Below are 12,703 nucleotides of genomic sequence, written 5' to 3'. Positions count from 1 at the left end.
TCTCTCTCTCTCCTCCTCCCCTCCCTCCTCTCTCTCTCCCCTCCCTCCCTCCTCTCTCTCTCCCCCCTCCCCTCCCTCCTCTCTCTCTCTCCCCCTCCCCTCCCTCCTCTCTCTCTCCCCTCCCCTCCCTCCTCTCTCTCTCCCCCTCCCCTCCCTCCTCTCTCTCTCCCCTCCCCTCCCTCCTCTCTCTCTCCCCCTCCCCTCCCTCCTCTCTCTCTCCCCCTCCCCTCCCTCCTCTCTCTCTCCCCCTCCCCTCCCTCCTCTCTCTCTCCCCCTCCCCTCCCTCCTCTCTCTCTCTCCCCTCCCCTCCCTCCTCTCTCTCTCCCCCCCTCCCTCCTCTCTCTCTCTCTCCCTCCCTCCTCTCTCTCTCCATCCTCCCCTCCCTCCTCCCCTCCCTCCTCCCCTCCCTCCCCTCTCCCCTACACTCCTCTCCTCTGCTGCTCCTGTGGAAAACCAACGGCTCCCCTCACGTGACTCACTGGGGGCACTTCTCATCACCAAGATGGCGTTCGATCAAGCCCCACAGTTTCAACGGGACTTGAGTGCATTCCGTACTGAGCTCGGCCGTTTGGAGAAGGATCTGTGTGAGAATCCTGAGGCGCCGGGTGCTGGAGCGACCTTCTGCCACGGCGTAGGCCTGGTGAGATCGTTTGGAAGACGAGGCGCAGCTTCAGGCCTAGCAGATGGTGCTTCGGCTAGAATCGAGGGAGTTTTTAAAGGGAGATTTAGGATTTAAAAGTGACTATTTTTGTTTATCAATTTGTTATTTCGCAGAAGGATGTGGCAGTCCCCGTGTGGTTCTGTGAATTCTTTGTTTCAAACCATTTGGCTCGGACTTTGTTTATGACTGTGTGTAGCAGGGAAATTGGGTGAGATTAACGGTTTATTTTTGTTTTTGTTTTTTTGTATTTATAGGCACATTATTATGATTATGATAAGCAGGTCTGCGCGTTGCGTGTATGTGTACCTGTACGTGTGTGTATGTGTACCTGTACGTGTGTGTATGTGTACCTGTACGTGTGTGTATGTGTACCTGTACGTGTGTGTATGTGTACCTGGACGTGCGTGCATGTTTACCTGTACGTGTGTGCATGTGTACCTGTACGTGTGTGCATGTGTACCTGTACGTGTGTGTATGTGTACCTGGACGTGTGTGCATGTTTACCTGTACGTCTGTGCATGTGTACCTGTACGTGTGTGCATGTGTACCTGGACGTGTGTGCATGTTTACCTGGACGTGTGTGTATGTGTACCTGTACGTGTGTGCATGTGTACCTGTACGTGTGTGTATGTGTACCTGTACATGCGTGTATGTGTACCTGTACATGTGTGCATGTGTACCTGTACGTGCGTGTATGTGTACCTCGACGTGCGTGCATGTGTACCTGTACGTGTGTGCATGTGTACCTGTACATGCGTGTATGTGTACCTGTAAGTGTGTGCATGTGTACCTGTACGTGCGTGCATGTGTACCTCGACGTGCGTGCATGTGTACCTGTACGTGCGTGTATGTGTACCTGGACGTGTGTACATGTGTACCTCGACGTGCGTGCATGTTTACCTGTACGTGTATGCATGTGTACCTGGACGTGTGTGCATGTGTACCTGGACGTGCGTGTATGTGTACCGGTACGTGCGTGCATGTGTACCTGGACGTGCGTGCATGTGTACCTGTACGTGCGTGCACTTGTGCGTACGTATGCGCATTGCGTTGCGTGCGTGTGCATGGGTTGTATGTACGTATGCATGCGTTTTGTGTATGTGTGTATGTACGCACATATGTCTGTACGTATGCGTGCATTTTGTGTATATGTATGTGTATGTGTGCGTGTACACACGGTGTGTGCATTGTGTATACATATGCACATTGTGTACATGCGTTTGTATGTACGTATGCATGCGTTTTGTGTGTGTGTGTGTGTATGTACGCACATATGTGTGTGTACGTATGCGTGCATTTTGTGTATATGTATGTGTGCGTGTACACACGGTGTGTGCATTGTGTATACATATGCACATTGTGTACATGCGTTGTATGTACGTATGCGTGCATTTTGTGTATATGTATGTGTATGTGTGCGTGTACACATGGTGTGTGCATTGTGTATACATATGCACATTGTGTACGTGTGTTATGTGTATGTATGCGTGCATTTTGTGTATATGTATGTGTATGTGTGCGTGTACACACGGTGTGTGCATTGTGTATACATATGTGCATTGTGTATACATATGTGCATTGTGTATACATATGTGCATTGTGTGTACGTATGCGTGCATTTTGTGTATATGTATGTGTATGTGTGCATGTACACACGGTGTGTGCATTGTGTATACATATGCACATTGTGTATGTGCGTTGTGTGTACGTATGCGTGCATTTTGTGTATATGTATGTGTATGTGTGCATGTACACACGGTGTGTGCATTGTGTATACATATGCACATTGTGTATGTGCGTTGTGTGTACGTATGTGCATTGTGTGCAAGTATGCATCTGTTTTGTGTTTGTGCGTGTACGCACATTGCATGCGTTGTGTGTATGTATGTGCGTGTGTGTACAGAGGCTACGCACGCACAATGTGTTGGGCGTGCGCGTATGTTGATTGTGTGTATGCATGTTACGTGTGTCACACGCATGTGCATGCGTCATTTGTGCGCGTGTTTTTGTGTATGTACATGTGTGGGTTTGTGAGAGAGAGAGAGAGAGAGAGAGAGAGAGAGAGAGAGAGAGAGAGAGAGAGAGAGAGAGAGAGAGAGAGAGAGAGAGAGAGAGAGAGAGAGAGAGAGAGAGTGTGTGTGTGTGTGTGTGTGTGTGTGTGTGTGTGTGTGTGTGTGTGTGTGTGTGTGTGTGTGTGTGTGTGTGTGTGTGTGCGTGTGTGTGTGTGTGTGTGTGTGTGTGTGTGTGTGTGTGTGTGTGTGTTTTTTTTTTTTCAAGTGAGTTTGCTTGTCATCCAACTTTTTCACCAATGTTGGATGTGCATTGATTGATTGATTGATTGCTGGCATAATGAGGATTGTTCTATACTCTTATGATATTTAGAGGTTATCCATGATCTATGAGGAGGTTGAACAAAGGAAGGACCCTGAAGGTTGAGGAGGAGGTGTTGAAGAGATAAAAGGGTTGATAATAAATCCAAATAAGTTTTTTGTTATTATTCTTCTCATCATGCATTTATTGTGAACGAGCCAATACAACCCGTCACTTCGCTGACGGGGACAATAAAGGGGGACGGGGGAGGGAGAGACAGAGGAGGCATGTGTAGGGTGAGAGGAAGAAGGGGGAGGTGGGGAGAGCAACACCTCACCAAACATTGCTATTCACTGCGGGAGGGATGCGTGAAAGAAACACACACACACACACACAAACACACACACACAGCGAGAGAGCGACAGAGGTGTGGGAGAAGAGTGCTACATTTTATTAGGAGAAGGGAGCGAGGAGGGGACAGAGAGAGAAGGGAGGAGGAGAAAAAAAACGACAGGTGAGGGAGGGGTGGAGGTGGAGTTAACAAAGAAAATGACATGTCATGCTTAATGATCGAACTTGAAAAAAAAAAATAAAACATGTCAGAACAGCTGTGCACACGACGACATAACAGAGTTTGTAAAGTGTGAAAAAAAAATCTGCTGGCATATCTGCAAAAACTTTGATAATCCAGTTCCAGAAAATTTTTGGGAAAATGAACAGCAATCACTGAAAACATGAAAGTACCACTCGTGTACAACCTTATGATCCCATCGAGTGCTAACATCTAAAACAAAGAATTGCGACCAGATATCATACTTCGGTACAAAAAAAAACAGAAGGCATTGCTAATTGAGGTGTTGATACCAATGATTTTGAACCAACGATGCAGAAATCAAGAAAATGACCAAATACCAAGACTTCAAGCATGAAGTGAAAAGATCCTGGAAGCTGAAGAATGTCAAAGTTGTACCAGTGATGACCAAGAACCTCACGGGAATGATGATGACGAACCGCACAGAGATATTAAAACCATCCCTGGGAATATCACTACAAACGAACTCCAGTTGGACGCCGTCCTGAGCTCAGGAATGATCCTAAAGAGAGCCTTTTGCACAAAACATTGAGAACAGAAAACATCACAGCTTGGTCCGTGTATCGTGACCTCTTACTGAAATGAAGGTGGATACTTTGACCCCACCCTGGGAGGACTCCATTCCACATTCTGAAACCCCATATGTAGACACACACCCACACACAAACACACTTTAAGACCTGCCAGGTCTCTGTTTCACCTCCTGAAACCCACCATATGTGCAGATAGCAGGCAACAACAGCAACTTGCACATACACACACGCGCGCACATACGCACACACACACACACACACACACACACACACACACACACACACACACACACACACACACACACAGTCCCATTATGGTAATACAGTTTATATAGGTACACACTACAGTGGGGAGAACAAGTATTTGATACACTGCCGATTTTGCAGGTTTTCCCACTTACAAAGCATGTAGAGGTCTGTAATTTTTATCATTGGTACACTTCAACTGTGAAAGACGGAATCGAAAACAAAAATCCTGAAAATCACATTGTATGATTTTTAAATAATTAATTTGCATTTTATTGCATGAAATAAGTATTTGATCACCTTCCAACCAGTAAGAATTCCGGCTCTCACAGACCTGCTAGTTTTGTCTTTAAGAAGCCCTCCCATTCTCCACTCATTACCTGTATTAACTGCACCTGTTTGAACTCATTATCTGCATAAAAGACAGCTGTGCACACTCAATCAATCAGATTCCAACCTCTCCACAATGGGCAAGACCAGAGAGCTGTCTAAGGACTTCAGGGACAAAATTGTAGACTTGCACAAGGCTGGGATGGGCTACAGGACAATAGGCAAGCAGCTTGGTGAGAAGGCAACAACTGTTGGCGCAATTATTAGAAAATGGAAGAAGTTCAAGATAACAGTCAATCTCCCTCGGTCTGGGGCTTCATGCAAGATCTCACCTCGTGGAGCCTCAATGATCATGAGAAAGGTGAGGGATCAGCCCAGAACTACACGGCAGGACCTGGTCAATGAGCTGAAGAGAGCTGGGACCACAGAATCAAAGAAAACCAGAGGTAACACACTACGCCGTCATGGATTAAAATCCTGCAGCGCACGCAAGGTCCCTCTGCTCAAGCCAGCACATGTCCAGGCCCGTCTGAAGTTTGCCAATGACCATCTGAATGATCCAGATGAGGAATGGGAGAAGGTCATGTGGTCTGATGAGACCAAAATAGAGCTTTTTGGTTTAAACTCCACTCGCCGTGTTTGGAGGAAGAAGAAGGATGAGTACAACCCCAAGAACACCATCCCAACCGTGAAGCATGGAGGTGGAAACATCATTCTTTGGGGATGCTTTTCTGCAAAGGGGACAGGACGACTGCACCGTATTGAGGGGAGGATGGATGGAGCCATGTATCGCGAGATCTTGGCCAACAACCTCCTTCGCTCAACAAGAGCATTGAAGATGGGGCGTGGCTGGGTCTTCTAGCATGACAACGACCCGAAACACACAGCCAGGGCAACTAAGGAGTGGCTCCGTAAGAAGCATCTCAAGGTCCTGGAGTGGCCTAGCCAGTCTCCAGACCTGAACCCAATAGAAAATCTTTGGAGGGAGCTGAAAGTCTGTGTTGCCCAGCAACAGCCCCAAAACCTGAAGGATCTGGAGAAGATCTGTATGGAGGAGTGGGCCAAAATCCCTGCTGCAGTCTGTGCAAACCTGGTTAAGAACTACAGAAACATCTGATCTCTGTAATTGCAAACAAAGGTTTCTGTACCAAATATTAAGTTCTATTTTTCTGATGTATCAAATACTTATTTCATGCAATAAAATGCAAATTAATTATTTAAAAATCATACAATGTGATTTTCAGGATTTTTGTTTTAGATTCCGTCTTTCACAGTTGAAGTGTACCTATGATAAAAATTACAGACCTCTATGTGTTTTGTAAGTGGGGAAACCTGCAAAATCGGCAGTGTATCAAATACTTGTTCTCCCCACTGTATAAAATACATAAAAACGACGAAAACAGAGCTCTTTGAAAGAGGTATTCAAATGGGAAATTAGCAAAATTAAATTGAAAAATATATCGGCAAAGAACACAAAATGTCGATCTATGCTCTATGCCTTCACAACCAGATCACGGCAAACACGTGGTCACATTGAACTTTTTGTTTTTACATACGTATCGATGTCAAAGTGAGGGGTGGATTATATTTGGAGATCGCACAAAAAGGTAAAACAAAATGATGTCCTATAAAAATAAAATTGCACATTTTCAGTGGATGAGATACCTCTTGAGGCACCAACTGCATGGCACCGCAGGTTCCCAACAGAGGCGGAAACGTATGTCTGTCTCGTCGATGTTCCATTGAGAGCACGGGTACTTTTACCGATATGAACAACCAAGTAGCTTGGAGAGCGCTCGTCATGTGGCTTAAGCACTCAAATGAAACGGTTGATAAGAATCGGCTCGTTTGGCACACAATTAGCAACAAATTAAACCACCTCCCAGAGACGCCAGAAATGTCAAGCCACGAATGCTGACGTCTCCGGACGTTTCTAAGCATTGCAGTGTACCCAGCGATTCGTATCTATGAGGAACAGGCATTCCGTAATATGAGTGAGGAAAGTGAAAACAACAACTTTATCACTAAAAAATCATTGCGGCCTGTTCCAAGTTATAGCATGGTTGAGTAGGCCAGAAAACATGGTGGCTTCAGACCCCAGCAAGGTTACCCAGGAAACGCCTTAAGACCCAGATAGCAAGGTAGCCGAGAATCACTTGATGAAGAATCCATATATTAATACTGAAGGGCCAATTTTGTGCTCCTCCTAGTGGTCGCGTCACGTTTTTCTCGGTACTGTGACCTGGACTGAAAGAGACTTCGTACCTGTGAGAGTGCATCGCACATAGTGGCAATAGTCAACTTTCAAATCTGAAGCAGAATAAACACTTTTCGTTTTACATTCGTTTACATGGCGACGTGTGACGTAACCGCTGAGAGGCGTCAGGACGTCATGACATCACTGGTCATTCGGTGACGTCATTACGTCTGCCGACGACAGACCGTTACCGTTGAGAGGTGTAATTCCACTCCTCGAAAATAGCGTCTGCAATGTAAAACCCTCTTCTGCACATGCTGACTACCTCAGAATGTGAATTTGACACAAAAAAAATGTAACAAGAAACATTGTATCTTCTATCTATATGTTAATACTGAAGGACCAATTTTGTGCTCCTACTCGCGGTCGCGTCACGTTTTTCTCGGTACTGTGACCTGGACTGAAAGAAACTTCGTACCTGTAAGAGTGCATTGCACATAGTGGCAATAGTCAACTTTCAACTCTGAAGCAGAATAAACACTTTTCGTTGAGATGGAGGCGAGAAGTGAAAAGGCGGGGGCGGGGGATGAAGAGACGGGGGCAGGGAGGGAAGAGGCGGGGGCAAGGAACGCAAATTTTTGGGCGGGGGTAAGCAAATTGAAAGCGGGAAACGGGGGGAAATGGGGCGGGGGATGAGTGGGCGGGGGCTGGGGTGAATTAGGCGGGGTTGAGTGTGAGGGGGTGGACAGGGGGCAGGGCCCCGGGGCAAGTGGGGTGGGGAATCAAGAGACGGGGGTCGGGGAGTGAAGAGGCGGGGCCGGGGTAATTAAATTTTTGGGCGGGGGTAAGCAAATTGAAGGTGGGGGGGGAATGGGGCAGGGACGGGGGATGAGTAGGCGGGGGCAAGCACGCGCTGTCCAGTCCATGTCCCTCGAGTGTGGGTGAGCTGGTGAAGGTGGTTGAATGAACGGAATCCGTCTGACGGGGTTTCGGCTAGTCTATATATTAATACTGAAGGACCAATTTTGTGCTGCTCATAGCGGTCGCGTCACGTTTTTCTCGGTACTGTGACTTGGACTGAAAGAAACTTCGTACCTGTAAGAGTGCATCGCACATAGTGGCAAGAGTCAATTTTCTACTCTGAAGCAGAATAAACACTTTTCGTTGAGACGGGGGCAGGGAGTGAAGAGACGGGGGCAGGGAGTGAAGAGGCTCCTCACAGGAAAGGTAAAAAAAATTTGGGTGGGAGTAAGCAAATTGAAAGCGGGAGACGGGGGGGGGAAATGGGGCGGGGGAAGAGTGGGCGGGGCTGGGGTGAATTGGGCGGCGTTGAGTGTGATGGGGTGGACAGGGGGCCCAGGGGTAAGTGGGGCAGGGAATCAAGAGACGGGGGGTAGGGAGTGAAGAGGCGGGGCGGGGCCGGGGGAATTAAATTTTTGGGCGGGGGTAAGCAAATTGAAGGCGGGGGGGGGGAATGGGGCAGGGGCAGGGGATGAGTAGGCAGGGGCAAGCACGCCCTGTCCAGTCCATGTCCCTCGAGTGTAGGTGAGCTGGTGAGGGTGATTGAATGAACGGAATCCGTCTGTGATGGGGTTTCAGCTAGTATAATTGAATATGGCCGTTATTTATCTTCAAAAGGGGTGTTTTCATTAACCCAAACACGCAATTTTCACTCTTGCACTTCCTTGGAGTTTTCTTAGGATGCATGCAATGTTTCAAGCTGCTAGGTTTTATGGTTTTGGAGGACACGCACAGACGCACAGACGCACAGACGCACACACACACACCTTGCCTTTTATTAGTATAGACTAGCAAATACCACCCGTTGCTTCATTGAAGGTATGGAGAAAATGAAGGGGGAAGAGGAAGAGAGGGGTGGGGGAGAGAGAGCGGGGAGAGTGAAGAGGTGGAGGGGAAAGGAGAGAGGAGGGAGGAAGAGCGAGGAGAGTTGGGGGAAGGGAGGGTATACGTGTGGTGGAGTGTTAATTACGATTCATATCGTCTCATCGAAATTATTTTGCATAGAATAACAGTGAAGATTGAAACAAAATAATGTCTGAAATCCATTTTCTACCACTCATACTATTGTAGTGATTATTCCCTTTCAGTATGCTGGTTAAGATGATGATGCTTAAACCAGAACAAGAGAAATCTCACTTTTTGTCTTTTCTTTCCTCAATAATTTTCTCTAATTCATTAACTTTTCAAACACGTGAACACATAAAGCAAACACGTGAACTCTGCAACCTCCTTACCAGTTCCACACATCTGCCCAAAGATCTTTTGTCTTGTATCCATGTTTTTGTATGTGATGACACTGTCAGAGTTTCTCTACAACATCCTTACCAGGGCCCCTTCCGAGTCATTTCCAGGAAAGACAAGTGCTTCGTCCTTGATTTTAGTAGGAAATCTGAAACTGTCAGTTCAGACAGACTCTAGGCTGACTACATGGATAAAGAGTCTGAGGCATCTCATCCTACTGCTACAGCAGAACAAACTCCAGTTACATCGATTCACACTGTTCCTGTAAGCCCACAGACAAAAGCACCGTTGTTCAGCCAGCCCTATCGACATCTGCATCAGCCCCTTTGCCACCGACAACTACATCAGATGTGAGGAAAACACGTTCTGGCAGACATGTCCATTGGCTTAAGAGATTTGTGCAAGTATTCAGTTAGGGCTGACATCTTTGTCTACATTATTATCAATCATCTCTCTTTGGTCATCGATCTAGGGGGGAGGTAGTGTACTGACACTAATTTTCTCAGTAATTAATTAATTTTTCAAACATGTGAACAAATAAAGGAAACACGTGAACTCTGGTGGCCAATCAGTTGCATCTTTCCAGAGAACCAATCAACGCACAGGATGTTAAAAAGGCTGAGGGCTCACGGAAGTTCTTTGGTGAAGACAAGTTGGAAGCTTGCACGCACGCCTTCACGGACAAGCCTTTCTCATCCCAATTCATGAGTCACTCAACACGTCATTATTTTTCAAAGTGACTTTTGATTCAACTTCATCAAGACTATTGAGCGAAGTGGATTTCATTGGTTAAACAACCACGACTGCAACGAACGAGTTTTCCTCTTCTGCTTGTCATTTTTCGGTGCCATTTCTGAAGCCGCAACGCCCCTGCACCATTAAATCTTTTCTTCTTTACCACCCACTGGAGAGACGCCGAAGGAGTAATAATCAGCCGGACTTCATCTAAAACACATCATTGCATTGTCAATGTCGAAGCGGAAATTTTCCAGGTTGAGGAAGACATACAAAAAGTGAGATTTCTCTTGCTCTGGTTTAAGCATCATCATTTTAACCAGAACACTGAAAGGGATTAATCACGACACTAGAAATACAGCCCAGAGACAAACTCCTGTCCAGAGAAAAATACCGCCCGGACACATCCGGAGCTAAGCTGTCCAGAGACAAATACTGCCCAGTTGCGTCCAGTGCCAAGCTGGCCGGAGCCAAACACCGCTCAGACACGTCCAGAGACAAATCTTGCCCGGACACGTCCAGAGAACAAACCCTGCCCGGATACGTCCGGAGATAAACATGGTCCAGACATAACCACCGTCCGTATATGTCCAGAGAGAGAGAGAGGAAGGAAGAGTGAGAGAAGAGATGTGGGAGGAGAGTACTGCACTGTATTGGGAGGGGTAGAGCAAGGATAAGACAGGGTTCCCACTGACCTGGAAAGTCAGGGAAGTCAGGGAATTGAGGTTGGTCAGGGAAAGTCAGGGATTTTTTTTTGTTGGTCAGGGAAATGTGTGATTAGTGCCTAATGATCTTAATTAGTACCCTTTACACACAGTCAATTATTTTGTTCATGATTATAAAAGTTTTCTTTATTGCTCTTTTCATGAATTGTTTGCTGTGCAGATGCTGTGCAGGCAGATGCTTTTCATGATGCTGTGCAGGCAGAAGGTGGAGTCACCTCTGTGAACATTGATAAGCCACTATTGATGTATGTCAGGGGTTCTCATGCCAGGTATCAAGCAGCACTGGAATGTAAATGTAAAGCCACAAGTGAGCTCGATCAAAAGACTGCAGCTAAAAAGAAAGCATGTGAGCAGATAAAAGTGCTTCAGACTAAAAAGGCAAAATTTATGGAAGAAGCAGCAACTGAATCTCGGAAGGTTGATATGGAAATAGCAGAACTACAGAAACTAATGAAGTAACAAACTGACATTTCACTTAATGTAAGCAACTGTCCATACTGTATATGTTAACTATTGTAATAACGTTACTCAAACAATTCACATTCGTTTCCTTAATTACTAGTTTTTGCCGACCATATAATTCTAAGCTACACACGCTGCTTGATGTTATTGACATTTTCGCAATTCTAGTATATAAGATCTCGACTGTTACTGCAACTTCCCATGTACCATTTGAGTAATTTCACTTCTACGGCGGTGAACGTACCTGCATCCGCAGAGAATGGTACAGGAGTACCCACCTAACCGTAAAAGTTCAACAAACGGTCCTTTTTTAGGACCAGATGCTTGTAGAAAAATGTACAATATAGTAATCTGTTAGTCATTTCTGCAATATTATCGGGTGTTCTAGCTTGTCTGCAATGTCACATTAACAATATCAATGTTTCATTGTTATTTTGCAAGATTTAGATGTTCTAAATGTTGCTAAATTTTTTCTGATATAATTCTGATCTAGTCATGGTACCTGGCACGTTTGACATTAGTATGATTTGTGTTTAGTAAGTTTTATATTAGTAAATAAATTAAAATTCCAGTACAAGCTGGGAAAGTGTACTTTCTGGACCATTTTCAAAAAGACCGAAGTTAACACCCAAATGAAGAATCAGTTTAATTTCCCAACAAAAATGGTATTCAGAAGTTGTCTAAAGCACGCCTACATATTTTAAGATTCAAATAAATTTTGAAGCGGACACAATTTTCTGCTAGTATTGGCATTTTAAAAAGAAGAAAAGAATTGAAAATGATTGCATGTACACCATGTATAAATCAAAATGGTGATGGAAAGGAGTCGGTGTAGGGGAGGAGGAGCTGACTTAAATAACTTTATAAATTTTTCCGTTTGAAAAGGTCAGGGAATCTTTACCAACACAGTCAGGGAATGTCAGGGAATTTCATTTTTGAGATTGAGTGCGAACCCTGTGAGAGAGAAAGAGAGGAGGAGATGAGATGAGGTGAGGAGATGAGATGAGGATTGGGGTAGGGGTAGGGGTAGGGGACTTAGCAGAAAGAATATGTTATGCTTTATGAACAAACAATACACACACACACACACACACACACACACACACACACACACACACACACACACACACACACACACACACACACACACACACACACACACACACACACACACACACACACACACACACACACACACACACACACACAAACGGCCGATATTAGCATTTTTTGGGAACAAGCAGGTTGGAGTCAGTGTGATTACCAAATACAGTACTAATGTGCACAACCCAGAAACCTTGAGTAGCTTTCACCGAAAAACGACGTGACATTTATATAGATGTTTCAGGGATATGTTCAAAAACATTATTCTTTATAGACAGCTGCCTGTGACGGGTGGAAAAAGAATTGGCTCGGTCTTTTGAAAATACGGCAAACGGCTCGGAAATTGAATGTCATTTCCAACAAATCGCTCAGGGTGACTGAGCATGAACCACTCACTCGGATTGACGGAGCATGAACCATTAGCTCAGATTGACGGAGCACGAACCACTAGCTTGGATTGACGGAGCACGAACCACTCGCTCAGATTGACGGAGCACGAACCACTCGCTCAGATTGACGGAGCACAAACCACTCACTCAAGGTGAC

The 12,703-nt window shown here is 45.6% G+C and overlaps 1 protein-coding gene across 1 annotated transcript in view; it reads left to right on the top strand.

The window, feature by feature from the left end:
• Positions 1–446: 446 nt before the first annotated feature.
• LOC147015555 (uncharacterized) overlaps positions 447–12,703 on the top strand; it is an 81,818-nt gene continuing 69,561 nt past the window's right edge. Inside the window, exon 1 of the mRNA XM_085850404.1 lies at positions 447–640. Within this exon, the coding sequence (XP_085706530.1) occupies positions 503–640 (138 nt within the window). The 5' untranslated portion in view covers positions 447–502. The remainder of the gene's footprint in view (positions 641–12,703) is intronic.

The sequence above is a fragment of the Eptatretus burgeri genome, chromosome 12 (genome assembly GCF_056783735.1).
Source record: "Eptatretus burgeri isolate ZD-2024b chromosome 12, Ebu_testis_v1, whole genome shotgun sequence".
Taxonomy (NCBI): domain Eukaryota; kingdom Metazoa; phylum Chordata; class Myxini; order Myxiniformes; family Myxinidae; genus Eptatretus; species Eptatretus burgeri.
The sequence above is the reverse complement of the archived record's forward strand: the minus strand, read 5'-3'. Positions and strand labels throughout refer to the sequence as shown.